Genomic DNA, 18,987 nt, shown 5'->3' on the forward strand with positions numbered 1-18,987 from the left:
ACGTAAGTTTAATAAAATGTTATGTTTGGAATTATATTATATTATTCTAGGGTTACTAATTTTAGTTTCATTTAATTTTGTTAACTATGTTATATTATAGTCGTTAGTTTTAGTTTAAAATTGTTAATTGATAAATAATTCATTAGCAATTTGCTATTTAATAATAATAAATAAATAAAAATAAATCTGAAAATCGACTGAAAAACTGGAATCCTGTTTTCGTGAAACCTCTGTGAGAGTCTCTGGTTACGGCTCAAACTGATACATTTAAGCACATTATAATGAAAATCAAATTCTAATGTTCGCACTATCTAACGGCACATGTTTTTCATATTGAACACGTTTTTGAAAATATTTTAATATTTTCACTACCAACATTTTCATTGTATTTTTTAAAATTATTTTCTGACTAGTGATAAGCTCGATGTCATATTTTTTCTCATTCTGTTAAATCAGCATACGATGAAATCCAATTCGCACAATTCGAATTTATATAATAAATTCCGGCAAAAAGCTTTGTGGATAAACCGTCATCTGATATTGAACCACCTTATGTGTGCACTGTTTAGGAAAGTTGGACATGATAGCCCTACCTTCCTATCATTGATAGGGAGGTAGGGCAGGGGCAGGTAGATGTTACATAGATGGCGCTCAGCTATATCAACGGCTTCGACGAAAAGTTTACACTGAGGGGCAAAGTCTAGTGATGCATCTCACTTTACTATGTGCGTTGTGAGATAGCATCTCCTTTGCGAGAAATCAAATCGAGTGTGTGTCTATGCCAAACGGAAGTGGCAGTTTACTCTTGTTCGGTTTCTTTCCACTATTTTTTTCGACCCCTTAAATATGTGTGCTCTTCACGAGAAAATTCAAGTACACTCCTTGTATCAATGTGATGAAAATAAAAAAAATCATCAAATTTTATCAAAGTCAAAAATGTGACCGTACGATTTTTTCCACACCGCTAAACCTATCAATCTGAAAATATATCTATATTTGTATACGAACTCTATGTACGAACTTGGAGTTTATGTAGATAAGGTTTTGGTTAGAATTCGTAAACCGGAAGTAGTATTTTTTTGTAAATCAATATTTCATTAAATATTTCAGAATATATTCATACATAATTCTAAACAAAAATGTCTGAATTCAACGGAGATGTTTCCGAAAAACATGCAAAAAAAATTTTTGGGCGATTGTTTGATTTTCACCAACAAAGTTTGCTGTGTAATATCGATTTGGTAGTCGGGAATAATAGGTTAGTGCTTTTCCTGTGTTTGGTATTTTCCTATAAAATTGTACTTATTTTTATTGAAGGAACTGCATTTTTCCAGATTTCCAGTGCCCAGGTTGATCCTTGTTACGAATAGCGATTACCTCAAAAGTAGAATAAATGATGCAACCAATGAAATTGTTTTTGAAGACAGTGATGATATCCACGCGGAGTCTGTCAGGAAGACGATTAAGTTCTTTTACTTCGGTGAAATTTGTAAGAACACAGGTGAATGGAAACCGTGTGTTTTTAAAACATTTATCAACATATCCATGGCCAAATTTTCATTTCAGACTTGCAGCCACATCAAGCTGAGAACATTATCAAATTCTCCAAAATGGTTCAGGTGCGTGAAATCGAAGAATACTGTTTAGCGCGCCTCGAAAAAATAACAGACAACAAAAATTATATTTTCATCGAAGATTTTGCCAAACAACATGGATATTTGCAATTACTTGAGAAAACAAAAGCTTATATTGCGAAGAATTATTTAGAGGTATGCCTTTATGTTATTGATTTATATGACATATGATTTAACATGTTGTATTTTGTATCGTGGATTTTAATATAACCACAAAAGCTTTTTCGACTATATTAGCCAGCAGTATAGCTCGTGGTTAAGCTTCTGTCTAGCACCGAAAGGTGCCGATTCGAGAAGTTCGATCCCATGAGCTGACCTCGATTGAAAATAATTTTTTTGAGTATATCTGTAGTGCTGCTGGTCAGACTTGGATATTTGTGACTCCAGGTCGATCGTTTCCCATCAGAGTTTGCCAATTTATCCGATTTTCATTGAAGCGGTTCCCGATTAAATTGGCTAAACACCTTCCTACCTACTATGTCACCACTATTTGAGTATGACTAATTTACAATAAAACTATGTACAATTTACTACAATAGATATCTCGTTAATTTCGAGTTTTCAGAAACTCGTAATTTAGCGACTTGTGTAATTAAAATGCTGCAATGTATGTAATTGGCGAGGAATGCGCATTGGGGTTTTCCTGTTAGGGCTTCCTGGTATATAAGTAAATTAAAAAAAATAATAATAATAATGCGACCCGAACCAGTCGCAATTTCGCTCATTACATTTTTTACTTTATCTATGTACGTAGTAACAATAGATGAAGTTTTGTGATCATGCGAAAATTCGAACTCGAGATTTTGACTGATTCGAACTCAGAATCGATCACTGATCACGTTTTCATGATCTAGAAAAAATGTGTGTGTGTGTGTGTGTGTGTGTGTGTGTGTGTGTGTGTGTCTGTGTGTGTGTCTGTGTGTGTGTCTGTGTGGGTGTGTATTTTGGGGATATTTTTAAAACCGTTAGTCTTATCGAACTGAAACTTAGTATCGGTTACTGAAATTCTTATCGACACGACGTAAATTTTTTTCAAAGTTTTAAGTTGACCGGAAATGGTACCTCGCCTTATAGATGTCCTCTTTTTTTAAGTTTTTGAATTCAATTATCTCCCAAACCACTAACTGAATCGGACTGAATTTTTTTTAAATATAATACAAATAATAATTTTTATAACCTCATATTTTTTAAATATTTTTATCTGAACTAGAATCGAAGTTTTTTATGTTTTTTTTCAGAAACCTATTGGTTTATTGAAATGAAATTTCATATCTAGAAGTTTAAGTTTAATACCAAGTTAATTATAAAATTTAGTTAGCATCCGTCAACCGGAAGTAGCAGTTTACTCTTGTTCGATTTTTCTTCCACTATTTTTTTCGACCCCTTAAACATGTGTGTTCGTCACAAAAAAATTCAAGTATAATTCTTGTTGCAATTTGATGAAACTGAAAAAAAATTATTAAATTTTATAAACCGGAAGTGGGATTTTTTCCTCGTAGAAAGGTCAAAAAAGTTGTGCCCACTACTCTGTCCACACCCCTGAACGTATTAAGCTAAAAATTTATATTTCTATCCTTTATGTACTAACTTAGATCTGGTAGGGTTTTGGTCAGAATTCGTAAACCGGAAGTAGTATTTTTTTTTAAAACAATATTTCATTTTTTTTTCATTATTTTAATTTGACCTTTCAAATTGTTTTAAGCTTCTTGATATTTATTGTGTATAATAAAAATAGTGGTTTTAAGTAAAAATAAAAAAAAAATTACTTAATTTAATGAACCGGAAGTGGGATTTTTTTCCTCGTAGAAAGGTCAAAAATGTTGTGCCCACTACTCTGTCCGCACCCCTGAACGTATTAAGCTAAAAATTTATATTTCTATCCTTTATGTACTAACTTAAAGCTGGTAGGGTTTTGGTCAGAATTCGTAAACCGGAAGTAGTATTTTTTTTTAAAACAATATTTCATTATTTTATTTTGACCTTTAAAATTATTTTTATTTTCTTGATATTAAATGAGTATGATACTGATAGTGATTTTTAGTAATAAAAAAAATTTGAACACAATCAGACAACCGGAAGTAGAACTTTTGTTTTGTGCAAGTTTCCATACATTTGCGCTCAATTTGTATCGCTATCATAGTCATCAGTTCAATATCGAATTTTGTTTTGTAACCTTCTTATATTCATCAAATACATAGATAAAGTCATGGGTTGGTCACACCCGAATTTTTTTACTTCACTTACGATTACAATTCAGGAAAAAATTTGCCTCTTATCCGATCGTTTTCATACTTTGCCATATTGCTCATTTTGGTCATCAATATAAGTAAATGTATCCTCCGCCATTATGATGGAGAAAAATATCGTTTTAGACGCGTTTGAAATTTGAATTTCTGAAAAGTGCCTGGCGTTTATCCAGTTTTTAGTTTTAAATATAGATGGCGGTAGTAAAATAAATTATAGAAGTGGTATGTTTTTATTTTATAATTTTAATGCATTTTTAGCCTTCTTGTCTTCCCTCGTGAAACACGCGATTTAGCTCGACAAAATAAACTGAAATTTGAAAATTGTCGAGAAAGTGCTTATTTTCAAAACAAATTTACATAATAAATTAATCCCATTGCTATGCAGATAATCCAAGAAGATGAATTTCTCAATATGAGTTGTGAACGACTGAGTGAACTTTTACAGTCGAATGATTTAAATGTAGTGAGAGAAGAGCAAGCGTTTCAAGGATTGAAGATTTGGATGCAAAATAACTACGAGTCTCGGAAAAGGCATGTAGATACCCTGCTAAAATATATCAGATTACCTTTGTTACCTGCCAAGGTATGTAATTCCCGCTTCGTGACAAATTTCATAGATAATTAAAATTCGTCTATATTTATTTATAATTGTCCAACGTGAATTTCTAAATTTTCAGTTTATATTGAATGAAGTGAGACCACTCTGTTACGATTCATTCAGTAGCTGCGAGATGCTATTGGATACTTTCGAGTACCATCATAGTCCTGAAAAAAGACCTCGACTATCTTTAAATTCAAATCCTCGAAAGTGCAGCAAACAAAATATATTAATTATTGGAGGACAAAATGATACAGTATTTTTCATATTTATGTACATTTCCTATAATTACTAGTTTGTTTTTTATTAATAACGTCCGTTTTGAATTTAAGATTTCAGGTAAAATTGAAATTTACGATGCTTACACTGATAAATGGTCAACTTATTATAATTTGAACTATGAAACTAGTCAATTTGAGGCTGTCGTATTGAATAACAAACTGATTACTATGGGTGGTATTATTGGCCGTAAATCCACAAACAAGGTACCATTAATAGATTTTTATTTAAATTTTAAGATCTAAATCATATTTACGTATGTATTTAGCGCGATCTATCACGCAGATTCTATGGTCGTTGGCACAAAAATATTAAATTTGTTTTTTGATTAAATTAATAGTATTTTGTATTTTTTGACTAATGTCTGTTTTACAGTTAAAGCGTTAATCTTGGTAATGAATGCATACATTGACTCGTTACCGTAAGGACTAACTTTTTAAGTTTTTGTCAAAGTATACATCACTTTATGCGGTAATGTGTGCATTGACGAGTCAATGTAATAATTTTAGAGACAAGCGTATTTGACAATTAAACTAATCACTTTGACAATTACATACCTTCCAAACATATGTAAATGTCTAGTTCGATTCAAATTCATTCTTATATAATAATTGTCTAATGCGTGCGTGTGAACGAAGTACTCGCTGTTAACACCATGCTCCGTCTCACTTTCTCTCTTTGAAATCGTATATCGTGGAAAGTGACGCGGCATATCAATTTTTAAATTATTAACTCCGAGTGCACAATTATGTGCACTCAGGCTAATATGTAGTTAAATATACATAACTACATATATGCAGGCCATTGACCGTATATATTCGAAAATATAAGAGTGTGAGTAAAAATGGATATTGCCTTAATCAGAAAAGGGATACTAGTTTTAATATTAGTGATTTATTTTGTCAAATAAAGCAAATTCCAAAGTCGATAATTGCAAAATGATCTCGACATTCGTGATATCCGAATACGGTTTCATACAATTGAGGACTTTAAACGTCGATCGCCCAGATCCAATAAAAAACCATTTTACTTTTTGCTAATTTCACAGGTGTCTTGCTTAGATCTCGTCACAAAGGAAAGAACAGAATTGCAAGCGATGCAAGAAGAAAAGAGTTTATTTAGAGCCACCGTCATCGATGACCAAGTTTTCGTCATCGGAGGATTAAATAGTAGAAATGAATTGCTAAATTCTGTGGAAAGGTTATTTTCTTTGGTCAAAATTTTCTATTATTTTTTCATTCAGAAAATTCACACTAATAATTAATTTAATTAATTTATTAACGTGATTTTCGTGACCTCATCTTATCTTACAACCCATTTAAGATTGAATTAACATTTCTTTTAAGGCCGTCAATTGATTTTAAATTTTCAAAAACATCTTAAATACAAATGAGAAAACCACGTGAAAATTCTTTGATAATATACTATAAGCAATAAAATTAAAATGAATACTAAATATTAATTTTACAGCACTTAATTTTACATAAAATGCAAATAATGATAAAATCGCAGCAAAATATTCTGGTTCTCATTTCAGGTATGATTTAGTTACACATAAGTGGACTAATGTGGCTCATATGTCGACAGCACGTTATAGACACGCAACAGCAGGTTTAGGGAAAAAAATCTTTGCCATCGGAGGTAGGAACGTTAGCGATCATCTCTTAAACACCATGGAAATCTATGATACCCATGAAAACAAATGGACAGCAGCACCACCAATGCGAGACAAAAGAGATAGTTTTTCAGTAAGAATTCATTGTTATATTCACAAATCCTACAACTGATCGATTTGTATCAATCAATAAAGTCGTCTTTGCTGAATGCCAGTAATATTTGTTGCAAATTATAGGCTGTTGCAATGGGAGACTACGTTTACGCTATTGGAGGTTATGATGGATCATCGGTTCTTAAATCGGTGGAGCGATTTGACATCAAGTCTCAAACCTGGACATCGTTGGCCAGTCTTCCTGTGTCAAAGCGGCTGCACGAGGTGGTTGCTTTCGACGAGAGAATCATTTGTGTCGGTGAGTTTGCCAATCTTTAAATCCACTACAAACTTATCTTATTCACTGGACGTTGTTGTGTGGTGGTTCTTAAATTTGGAACGTTTTATAAAAACGAATTAATCTATGTCTATTATAATTGTTTTAGGAGGTCTTAATTCAAAATCGATGGTGGAGTACGATCCAGATAGAGACAAATGGACAGATCGTGCATCAATTTCTGAACCGCGTCACTATTTTAATTTATTAGTACATAGCACCTAAATATATGACCATAATGAAGAATTAATAAATTGTGAAATGAATATTCGAAAAATACGCATTTTATTTCAATTCTACACAATTTCAGACATCTACATATATGAGCCCTCGTCAATATGCTAACTATGTACATTAGTCGTTATTATTCTCATCGATGGATGAAGTGTTAAACTTTCGTCGTGTCAAGGGAACCTTAAATTTCAAAATTCATCTTTGAATAATTAAAGAAATCATATACATATACGTATATGGAAAACGTGTAACTAAAATTACCCTCAACAAAATGGAATTTATTTGATGTAAACTGGAATTTATTTGATTTATATAAACCAATGACCCAGAATTTATCTCCCCTGGAAGTATACTCGAGGGCAACGTCCCCTTTGACTATTGCAGAAGAAAGAGTTCATCGCTCGATCGTTAAACGAACGAAATCCACACGTTATGTTATCATGCAACTACGACACTTGACCTGAAGATAAAGACCAATTCTTCTTCTTCTGGGTAGGAAAATCCACAACTCGATGTATCGTTGGAAATGGATTTCATATCCAGTCAACATTTTCTATATTAAGGGAAGAAAAATAATGTGCGATTTTTCTTCCAATGAAGTCGAATATTCTGCTATGGCGGAAATAATTCCCTCAGCAATGTTTTCGTTAAGTGAAGGAAACATATCTACTTTATTTTTTCTCTATTATTCGATTTTTTTCCGAAATCCTGTCAATTTGTCAGGCGATGTCAATAAAATTATTTAAGTAATTAAAAATATCTGCAAAATATGCCATTTTAGCACACTATTCAACATTCTGAAGACATTTTACAAAATCATTCATATCTTAATTTCGGAAAAATATAAGCAATTCATTCTTAAGTTCTATGAATCGGCATAAAACTTTACCCTTAGATAACCACCTAACTTCAGTGTGATAAATCAAAAATTCGTATTTAGCTTCCATAGAAATGCAAAGTTTTTATAAAAATGCGTGTTTTTAAAAGTCTCGATTTGACGAACTTTACTGTACTTACAACTTGATCTAGTACAGGTTTTAATTCTGCTGGCAATGTTTTCAAAACTAGAGATTCTCTATATAAAAAAAAACAATACATAGATATAAGATTACATTTTTTTTCTCTGCCTTGACGGAGTATTAGATCTTTCGTCGGCTTTCATAATTTCGCGACTTTTTGTGTATACCATATTTTTCGCGGTGCACCGGTTAAGAACCACTGCCGTAGTAACCCTTCTTGCAAAAATTTTGAGATTATTGATGCGAATAACAGTTGTGAAATCCTAATAAAAAATTCGGATGTGACCAACCTATGACTTTATTTATGTATTTGAGGAATATAAGAAGGTCACGAAACAAAATTCGATATTGAACCGTACAGACACATTCACACATACCGGCAGCATTTTTGATACAAATTGAGCGCAAATGTATGGAAACTTGCACAAGACAAAAGTTCTACTTCCGGTTATCGGATTTTGTTCAATTTTTTTATTACTTAAAATCACAATAAATATCAAGAAGATTAAAATAATGTAAAAGGTCAAAATAAAATAATGAAATATTGTTTAAAAAGAATACTACTTCCGGTTTACGAATTCTGACCAAAACCGTATCAGCTCTAAGTTAGTACAGAAAGAATACAAATATGAATTATCAGCTTGAAACGTTCAGGGGTGTGGACAGAATAGTGGGAACAACATTTTGGACCTTTCTAAGACGAAAACATCCCACTTCCGGTTTATTAAATTTTGTGATTTTTTTATTTTCATCAAATTGATACAAGAATTATACGTGAATTTTTTCGTGAAGAACACACATGTTTAAAATAGTGGAAGAAAAATCGAATAAAAGTAAACTGCCACTTTCGGTTGAGGGATGCTTACCAAATTTTATACATAACTTGGTATTAAGCTAAAACTTCTAGATATAAAATTTTAGTTCAATCAACCAAAAGGTTTCTGAGAAAAATATAAAAAAACCTCGATTCTCTAGAGTAAAAGTACTACTTTACACTAAGTTTCAGTTCGATAGGACTAACGGTGTTCAAAAAATCCCCAAAATACACAGACACACACACATTTTTTCTAGATCATGAAAACGTGGTCAGTAATCAATTCTGAGTTCGAATCAGTCAAAATCTCGAGTTCGAATTTTCGCATGATCACAAAACTTCATGTATTGTTACTACGTATGTACATAGATAAAGTAAAAATTGGCGCCAAATAAGACATTTACCAAGAGCGCCAAAAACGTATTCATATGAGTATACAATATTATGTTGTTACGGGGACGTGTAGGAGATTATAATAATTAAAAACATAATTTCGATATGCTTATATGTATGTATTATATTTCCCAAAGCAGTTTGTATTTTCAGTAATAAGCTTATATTTACGTATAATACTAGTTACTTATTAAACAGTTCAATCACAAGTTAATATTTAGGCAGTTAAATCGCAAGTTACTAGTTAAGCAGTTCAATCGCAATTGAGGTTCAATAGATCTAACATGACCATTTATTTATACAAAAAGAATGATAAGTTTTAACCAATGACAGAATTTTGGTAAAACAACAAAGTGATTAAGATACAGAGCAGCATCCGCGGGTAAGACAGTTTTAGTATTTGATTTATGTATCCTTTGAGAGTATCGAGACATTATTGAGTAAATACACACAATTAATCATAAAGATAAATAGCGATAATAATATTTGAGGGTTACACGTGTCGTGAGTAGGGTTGCCAAATTTTTCTGAGACAATTCCGAGACAAATAGCTCAAAACTCAATTTTTATATATTTTTTTATTCGTTCGGAACATATTTTATAGTTTTTACATGCGGAAAATATTACATTAGAAAAAAAATTGTCATCATGCTTAACAGTCATCAAAATTTAACTGGCTTTCACGCCTCGTTAAATTTGGTTCCTTTATTCGAATACAAAAAAAATATACATAGGAGTAAAAAAAGAGGTCGTATTTGCAATTCCGCCTTTACTAAGTCGATATTCACGTTATTCCTGGCCTTCGTCCACACACTTCATGTGACTAAACACTCTTTCTGGGTAAGCATTACTGCAGGGATGGACATAATGAAAGAGACAATTTTCATCAGCTCAACTGATTTTTCATGCTTTTTGAAATACTCTGCCCATATCTTGTCATCATTTTGCTTGTCTAACATCTGGAATCGACACTTTGTTCCAGATGTTTCCTTATTTTGCAAACAGCCGTATAACTTACACCATCTATTGTCGCGATTTTATGTTTATAAAACATTCTAGTTTTTATTAATTCTATAATACTTGCATTTCTCTCTTTAAAAAGAATTCCTTTTCGACTAATCTAAAAAAAAACTATTTAAGACTCACAAGCAATTTAAAACATAAATGAAAGTATTTTTTTTACAAATTAATCACCAACTTACCCTTAAAGTATTGTAAAGCTGCAGCAAAAGAAAAAACCACGGTGTTGTTAATGAAATAATAAAAAATCTTTGCAGAAACGCTCGTATATGCTTTACGTAATTCAGGAGCAAACTCATTTCTCTCATTTCACTTTTATTTTTGAAGACATTTTAAAGGATAATGTTGTATTATTTTTTGTTGGTGAATAGAGTAGTAAATAAGGATGAGCTTCCAAAAAAAACTAGCCCAAAAGATCTTATTGTGAATTATTTATAGCCGTTACAAATGGGCGCGAACGCGGTTCAATGAGGTGGCGTAATATTCTGTCTTGGGACTGTATGTACATACGTTGGAAGGACGTCCAACGGTACATGATGTCAATTTCAATAAAAATATATGTAATAGTTTTCTCAAAATTTCCGGGACAATTTAGCATTCATCCGGGATATGGGACAGTGATTCCAATTCCGGGACAATCCCGGCCAATCCGGGATGGTTGGCAACCCTAGTCGTGAGAAAAAATGCAGCTATAGCAATAAAGATTACACTGTTCGACAAATGACGACTTTTAAAATGTTACAGAGACGAGATATGACTTTTCGTATAGATCTATGCCCAGTGAACACGAATCTTGTAATAAAAAGTGTTGATTGGCTCGAGATTCGGAGATATGTGTGTTTTTTAAATCGCGCGATTTTTCTATATCTTGGTGTTGTTCGGTCGATTTCTCAAAATCTGTTAATTTCCTGTTAAAAATGAATATTGGAATCTACAGTCGGGTATTTTATCTTTCATTTGTAGTACTTTTCAGCTTTCAAATCTCTCTAAGTAGTCGTCCAGTTCAAATCAAAAGTCAAAATTACGTATTTTCACTTGGGATTTTTTCCCACTGTTAATACTATATTATATTAAGTATTGTTTATTAGGATAGTGTTCTGGGCACACTATTTTTTGATTTCGTTTAAAAGGGGTAATTGGATGTGTGGTGAATTTTAAACCGGTTAATTTTCGAGCAAAAATTATCGCATAAATTACAGTAGATAAAAGTTAAGTAGATAGGATTGAACAGAATGTGTAACTGTAGTCTGGGAGCAACAAAGATATTGAAAGCCTCATAAATAATGAGAGATAACTTAACTTAAAACATCATAAGTACATAGTTGAAAATGAAACGGATGTTCAAACTTGAGATTAAAGATTATTATTCATAGGTTGTAAGATCATACCACATAACAATGTACATACATTGTACGCATGTATGTATATACCAGTGGCGTATATTGGGTGTGTGCTAGGTGTGCGGCGCACACCCGTGAAAACCAAAGACCACATAAAGTAGTATTTTAATACAAAATAATGTGTTGTTGTATAAGCAGGCATTGATGTGTATGGTGTATTTACCGCGTGCGCTAAATGTATGGTGTATGGTGTGGTGTGCAGTCTGCAGCGTGTTGTGTGATGTTAGATGTAGTTTGTGCGCCGCGACGAGAGAATACCTATGCCGTGCAGCAAATTGGTGGGTTTGGTTGGAGTGTGCAGGCGGATATTCGCTTGTATAGGTTTGTTCGCGATATTAAGACGTACGGTGTGCTACGACTTCAGAGCACCGCGCAACAGTCGGCAATTGACCAATGCGATGCGACACGTGGTCTCGTACTTTTTCGCACATTCGTATTTTTATGGTCATATTATTACCTCTAATAACTAATAATGGCTAACAGTGTTCAAGACATTTTAACTATTCCGTTTTCAAATAGAAGTTTTGAGATAAAATTAAAAATAATTAAATATGGGAAACCGTGTCCGTCTCTTCCAAATTTATCCAGTTTGCATAAAGAAAAAACAAAAGTTTACACTAGACATTTTTGCGTTTCAAATTATAAAAAATTCGAATGGATTACAGGCTGTGAAATTCGATCCAAACTTTTCTGCTGGCCATGTTTATTGTTCTCCAAAGATATTAATGTGTGGAACAAAGAAGGATTTGCTGATCTCAACCATTTGACAGCAGCACTGAAGAAACACGAAGGATCGCAGGCACACGTTCAATCATTTCTTTCCATACAAATGTTTGGCAAACAACGAATCGACGTATTAATTGACAGTCAACGTAAAGCCGAAATAAGTCGACATAATGAACAAGTAAATAAAAATAGAGATGTTTTAAAACGAATTATTAACGCAATAATCTATCTAGGAAAACAAGAACTGTCCCTGCGAGGTCACGACGAGTCATGTAATTCCGTAAACAAAGGCAATTACATTGAATATCTAAATGCTCTTCGAGAATATGATTCTGTTTTAGATACTCATTTAAATACTGCTACTACCTTTCGTGGTACTTCTCCAAGTATACAAAATGACATAATCGAAGCAATCTCTCATGTTATTAAAGTTCATATAAAAAATGAAGTAGAGTCAGCAAGTTTTGTTGCTATTATTCTCGATGAAACTTCAGATATAATGACAAAATCACAGCTCTCAACAGTTTTACGTTTTGTATGTAAAGGCAATGTACATGAACGGTTTATTAGTTTTACAGACGTTAGTGCTGATAAAACATCTAATGGTCTATTCTAATGGTGAACATAGTTGAAGAATTTAAAATTCAAGACAAATTGGTTGGACAGACTTATGATGGAGCAAGTGTAATGAGTGGACACGTAAATGGTTTGCAATCCAAAGTCCTCAATGCTTATCCTTTTGCTCTTTTTACACACTGTTATGCTCATGTATTGAATTTAGTATTGCAGCAAGGTCTTTCTGATATTAAAGAAAGTAAATCATTTTTTCAAACTTTAAATGGATTGTCTACATACTTTTCAAAATCTTCCAAAAGAGTATTCGCTTTACAGGAATTTGTGACAAAAAGACTTCCCTCTGTAGCACCCACAAGGTGGAATTTTACATCTCGTTTAAGTAGCACAGTACAACAATACAGAAGTCAATTTACATATTTTTTTTCGACATGTTATAGAAAATTGTGAATTATGGGACACAGATACTGTTATAAAAGCACGAGGGTTTTTAGGCTTCTTAGAGGATTTTCAAACAATTAAACTTCTTCAATTTTTTTCAAAACTGTTTGGAATAACTGATGTTTTGTATAACATTCTTCAATCTAAATCTTCGGACGTTTTATATTGTTGTAAAAAAATTAATGATGTTTTGCAGCAACTGAAATACGAAAGGTATAATAATTTTGAAATGTTATGGAATAATTATTTAAATGAAAAAAATGATGATCATGATCGTAGGCCACAAAGATTAAAAAATTATTCAGAAGTAGAAGATAAAACTTCATTTCGTCAATTATATTTCAAAATAGTTGATAGCATAATCGCACAAGTCGAATGTAGATATTCTTCACTTTCCAAATTAGAATATTTCCACCTTCTTTGTAATGATAAATATGACGAATATAAAGAAAATTTTCCAAATGTTTTAATTAATAAATTAAAAGATTTTTATGGATCACTGTTTGATTATATTCGATTGAAAAACGAACTCATTGTGCTATATTCCAGCTCTGAATTTTCAGAGAAACCTGTTCATGAATTAATACAATTCATGACAAAAAATAGCCTCGAATCTGGTTTTAAAGAGGTGTTTAAGCTGGGAGAATTAACATTAACGATACCAAGCAGTACAGCTTCAGCAGAACGGTCTTTTTCGGCGCTGAAAAGAATAAAAACTTGCTATAGAGGTACGCAAGGTCAAGATAGATTATGTGGCCTTAGCTTAATTTCAATAGAAAAAAAGTTATTGGTGGAATTAAAACAGAAAGACACATTCTATGCAGACGTGATTGAAAAGTTTATGTCTCAGAAACGTCGCATTGAACTTATGTATAAATAACTAATAAATTAAACATTTTTGTAATGCAAAACGAGTATTTTTTTTTAATTGCTAATTTTATACCCTACGCCCTACGGCATACACAGCACACCCGGTATTAACACCCACCGTCCGCCACTGGTATATACATATGTATATATACATATGTAGATATATAAATTTGAGTTTTGCCACCGGTGCAATGGAAGTTCGTGTTTGTGTTTGTTTCATGATTATTCATAGGATTGGAATTCGTCATATCGACTGCTGCCGAGTCAAAGTTACATACATATACTTATATGTATGTACATTTATGTACATATGTACATATATGTATGCATGTAATACCCAGTGGGTACAAACCATTAAACTAAAAAATACTACGTGATTATATTTCTTTATTTTTTTTTATTACATGTATGTACGTATGTACGTATGTACACAATGTACATAGTATAAAATAGACACTTATATACATATATACAAACCTTAAATTGATAATAATGTTGTAGGATGTATTGGGATAGTTTTCATATTAAATTATTGCGGAATAATAATTGTGGTTGTAAGTAATATGAATTGACGATCGCTATTGTTTATATACGAGTATGCGTTCATAAGCTCAGTTGGCTCTAAGCTCTCGACTTGGTTTGGAGGGCGCAGAACTTGTTACCGAGATTAGGGGTAGTTATTGTTGAACATACATTTAAAAATTCACCAGTAAGTGTTTCGGTAGTGCAACTCGAATACATTTACGAAAGATGGGCGAAATATACAATGAAATTCGGGGTAGGCATGCCGTAGCCATTTTGGAAGGCATGCACAGCTTCTATGAAGCAAGTGTATTGTGTAATTTCGAATTGGTGGTCGGCAATGACAGGTTTGTAACATTTCAATATGTCTATGTATCATTATTAATTCAAATTTTACTTTAGTAATCGTAGAAACTGACACGGGGAGTTTGCATTTTCCAGAATTCCCGTGCACAAGCTGATATTAATTACGAATAGTGATTATTTTAAAAGCGAACTAAACGATACTACCAGTGAAATCATTTTGGAAGAATTTCTTTCAGAGACCGTAAAAAAGGCTATAGAGTTTTTTTACCTTGGCAAAATTGGTGAATATATATGTGATATATAAAGTGTTTAAAAAACATCAATATAATTAATTTTGAATGAATTTAAACTTTAGATATGGACCTTCAGCAAGTACCGAAAGTAATCGAATTAGCCATATGGATTCAGGCGGACAAACTTAAGAAATATTGTTTGAATTACCTCGAAAAAATAACAAACATTGGAAATGTCCTATTCATTGAAGAGTATGCGAAACAGAATGGATACTTGCAAATGCTTGATCAAACAAAAACTTATGTTAATAATAATTATTTAGAGGTAATTTCATATATAATATTATTTACATATGTCAATAGAATATCCATGTTACAGATTTACAATTTACATACACATGCAAATATGTGCTATTTATATAAATAAGCTTTTTACTAGTTAAATTAGTGTTTGTTACATCAGGTAATTCAAATTAACTAAAGAATCCTTCGGTATTTCAGATAATCCAAAAAAAAGAATTTCTAAACATGAGCAGTGATCGACTGGGCGAATTGTTACAGTCTGACTATTTAAAAGTAACAACAGAAGAGCAAGCCTTTCAAGGATTGAAGATTTGGATTCAAATGGACATTGAATCACGGAAGGACCATTTAAATACCCTATTGAAATATATCAGACTTCCACTATTATCTGTTCAGGTATTCGCTGTTTATTTAATATGACCAAATAGTTCATATAAATTCAATAATGAATATTAAATTTAATGATCGACACCAATTTATTTTAATTTTGAACTCGATCACTGAACACGTTTCCGTAGTTTTAATTGTGGGTTCGTGTGTGTGTACGTGCGTGCGTGCGTGCGTGTATTACTTCTGTGTCCGCACGCACACACAGAAGTAATACTTTAATGGTGCGTACGAACCAAACCAACGAACGGCCTCTGACCTAATATTAGATCATCAACAATCACATACAGGTAATTCTAGACGTAAGATGTTTTGACTTACGAAGATACGCACTAAGATCGAAAAAATATGAAAGAATTATTATTTTTACTTCCCCGTAAAGCACAGTTACTGAGAGTATATCATGTATTAGTATGGGTGATCCAACGATCGTCGCTAATTCGGTGCGTTGTCGGTACATCAATCGGATTTTTTTATTCTTCAATCGTTTCTCTCGTCGAAATGACATTTTTTTTATCTTTCACATCCGGTTGTTTTTTTTTGTTTTGGCTTACTATTGAAGATATCGCTTGCTTGGAAAATTAAAAAATATATGAAAGGCTTTTTTACGAATCCCCAGAAGCCAGAAATGGCAGGGTGGCAGGCACCACCTCGGCCTTCGTTTCATTTTTTTTATTTTTTCCATTTCTTTAAGGTAGATGAAACTCGATATCATAATTTCTTCGTCTTCATCCGAACGGATCGGAAGTATGAAGGTCAAGATTAATTTCAGACGACTGAGCGGACGATTTATCTTTCGCTATTATCTGTCGTATATACTTTACTGTGATGCGCAATTGGTGGTGTTTTAGTACATGTACATCTGATTATTTTCCAGTTTTTATTAAAAGAAGTGAAGCCACTTTGCTATTGTGTATTGTCTTCTGAATTGGTGTGGGATATATTAGAATGGCATCTAGATCCAAAAACGAGACATTGTTTAGCTACATTGAATTCAACACCCCGAATGAGCGCCAAACAAACTATTTTGATTGTTGGGGGAAGCTCCATTGAAGTATGTCTTTCCAATTGTTTACATAATTTTATTATAATGTTATTTTTAAATGACAATGGTAAGTAATCTTTCATTGATGAATTTTAGACAAGTGGTGAAATTGAATGTTGCAATAGCAGTGTATCTAAATGGTGCAAATTTTATAATTTAAACAATAAAAATCGTGAGTTTCAAGCTGTTATCTTGGGTAGAAAACTGTTAACGATTGGGGGTAATGTTTGCAGTACTATTTACAGTACAGCCACTGACAAGGTAACATTAATTTTCAATAATTTAAATTTATGGAAAAATGAAAAAGCACAAATCACATAAAACATCAATGTCTAACTTCAAAATTCGAAATTCCGTGTGTACACAAATTATAGGTATATTCTTTTGATCTTGCTACCAAACAAAAGACTGAATTTAAGCAGATGCAACAGGCAAGAGAATCGTTTAAAGCAACCGTAGTCAATGGCCAAGTTTTTGTATTCGGGGGATATTTCCATGATAAACCACTACTTTTGAACTTACTGCGCTTTCTGAATTCAACCGAAATGTTAGTGATTTTTATTATCTTTGAGAATTCCAGTCACCTGTGACCAGTACAATACACGTGACATTGAATGAAGAATTAGCCCTTGTTTTAAATTTAATTACAGGTATGATCCCACCTCGAACTCGTGGACTCCCCTAGCTTCTATGTTGACATGTCGTGCTGATCATGAAATAGCAACAACAGCAAATGAAATCTACATTATTGGAGGACAAGATGGTAAAAACTGTTTAAACACAATGGAAGTATGTATATAATATAAACCAAAATACATGGGCATACGCGCCACCAATGACAGAAAAGAGAAGTTCATTTGCTGTAATTACGATTTTTTACTGAACTCCCTTAAAATCTATGCGAAATTTTCTTTTAGAAAGTTCGTTTTTATGTTATGAAATCAAAATTCGACGACCAATTAAATTCCCCAATCGAAAGTGTGTTCGCTGAATTCAATTTGTTGCAACTTGCAGGCTGTCATATTGGGAGATCAAATCTACGCTATTGGAGGTTTCAATGGGAAATCAAATCTTAATTCGGTAGAAAGATTTGACATCAAGTCTCAAACCTGGACTGAGGTGGCAGAATATCCTGAATCATTACGAGGACATAAAGCAGTTGCTTTTAACGATAAAATTATTTGTGTGGGTGAGTTTTAGAGTTCATTCTCGCCTATTGTAATTTATTTTAGTTATTTTGTTAAACCGTTTGGATATGTATGTATATAATATTTTGCGTACCAACTTTTGATATGTGCCTTATCTAATTTTCAGGAGGTAATGAATCTTCATCAGTGTTTAAATACGATCCTAGTACAGATAAATGGATTACATGTAGTTATATTCCAAAATCGCGGGGTAATTTTAATATAATACTCGCGCCGGAGGATTTATTCACAATTGAATAAATAGTTCTATATTTCAAATGCGTCTTTTTTTTAATACTTGTATGGTTATCCCGCCATGTTGGATGAAACGTCTTTATATCATACCCCCGATGTTAAATAAACACCTGTATATGATCCATGTCTTGTGTTTTTATTTTAAGTAATTCACAATTTTAATATTTTATCGAAAAATGTCATTTTTACTTTATCTATGTATGTATGTACGGTAGTAACAGACGGATTTTTGTGATCATGTGAAAATCTGAACCCGATATTTTGACTGATTCGAATTCAGAATCGATCGCTAATCACGTTTTCATGATCTAGAAAAAATGTGTGTGGGCGAAGCCCTAGAAGGTAAAGGCTCAGGGAGCGCCGTGGGCGAAGCCCTAGAAGGAAAAAAATAAAAAAAACCAAATTTTTTTTTTTTAATTTTTAAAATATTTTTTTTTAATAAAATGTTAACTATTAG

General features: G+C 32.5%; 2 protein-coding genes across 2 annotated transcripts in view; both read left to right on the plus strand.

Annotated features, from left to right (window-relative positions):
• The window catches only part of LOC143922902 (kelch-like protein 12), a 34,969-nt gene extending 16,418 nt beyond the window's left edge, over positions 1-18,551 (plus strand). The window contains exons 2-15 of the mRNA XM_077446300.1: positions 1,111-1,258; positions 1,335-1,489; positions 1,567-1,769; positions 4,266-4,463; positions 4,558-4,734; positions 4,811-4,963; positions 5,806-5,957; positions 6,295-6,505; positions 6,610-6,784; positions 6,912-7,012; positions 16,921-17,101; positions 17,463-17,635; positions 17,739-17,950; positions 18,403-18,551. Coding sequence (XP_077302426.1) covers positions 1,140-1,258; positions 1,335-1,489; positions 1,567-1,769; positions 4,266-4,463; positions 4,558-4,734; positions 4,811-4,963; positions 5,806-5,957; positions 6,295-6,505; positions 6,610-6,784; positions 6,912-7,012; positions 16,921-17,101; positions 17,463-17,476 — 1,839 coding nt within the window. The 5' untranslated portion in view covers positions 1,111-1,139 and the 3' untranslated portion in view covers positions 17,477-17,635; positions 17,739-17,950; positions 18,403-18,551. The remainder of the gene's footprint in view (positions 1-1,110; positions 1,259-1,334; positions 1,490-1,566; positions 1,770-4,265; positions 4,464-4,557; positions 4,735-4,810; positions 4,964-5,805; positions 5,958-6,294; positions 6,506-6,609; positions 6,785-6,911; positions 7,013-16,920; positions 17,102-17,462; positions 17,636-17,738; positions 17,951-18,402) is intronic.
• LOC143922765 (zinc finger MYM-type protein 1-like) lies at positions 11,894-14,329 on the plus strand. Its single transcript, XM_077446103.1, has 2 exons — positions 11,894-11,960; positions 12,348-14,329. Exons 1-2 carry the CDS (start codon positions 11,903-11,905, stop codon positions 13,022-13,024), a joined length of 735 nt encoding a protein of 244 aa, XP_077302229.1. The 5' UTR covers positions 11,894-11,902; the 3' UTR covers positions 13,025-14,329.
• Positions 18,552-18,987: the final 436 nt, after the last annotated feature.

Source organism: Arctopsyche grandis, chromosome 2 (assembly GCF_051622035.1).
Source record: "Arctopsyche grandis isolate Sample6627 chromosome 2, ASM5162203v2, whole genome shotgun sequence".
NCBI classification, from domain to species: Eukaryota; Metazoa; Arthropoda; class Insecta; order Trichoptera; family Hydropsychidae; genus Arctopsyche; species Arctopsyche grandis.

Coding starts and splice junctions, on each gene's coding strand:
- LOC143922765 (XM_077446103.1), top strand. CDS start 11,903: ATGTTAGATGTAGTTTGTGCGCCGCGACGAGAGAATACCTATGCCGTG. Junction 11,961..12,347: donor CTATGCCGTGCAGCAAATTG/GTGGGTTTGGTT, acceptor AATGGATTACAG/GCTGTGAAATTCGATCCAAA.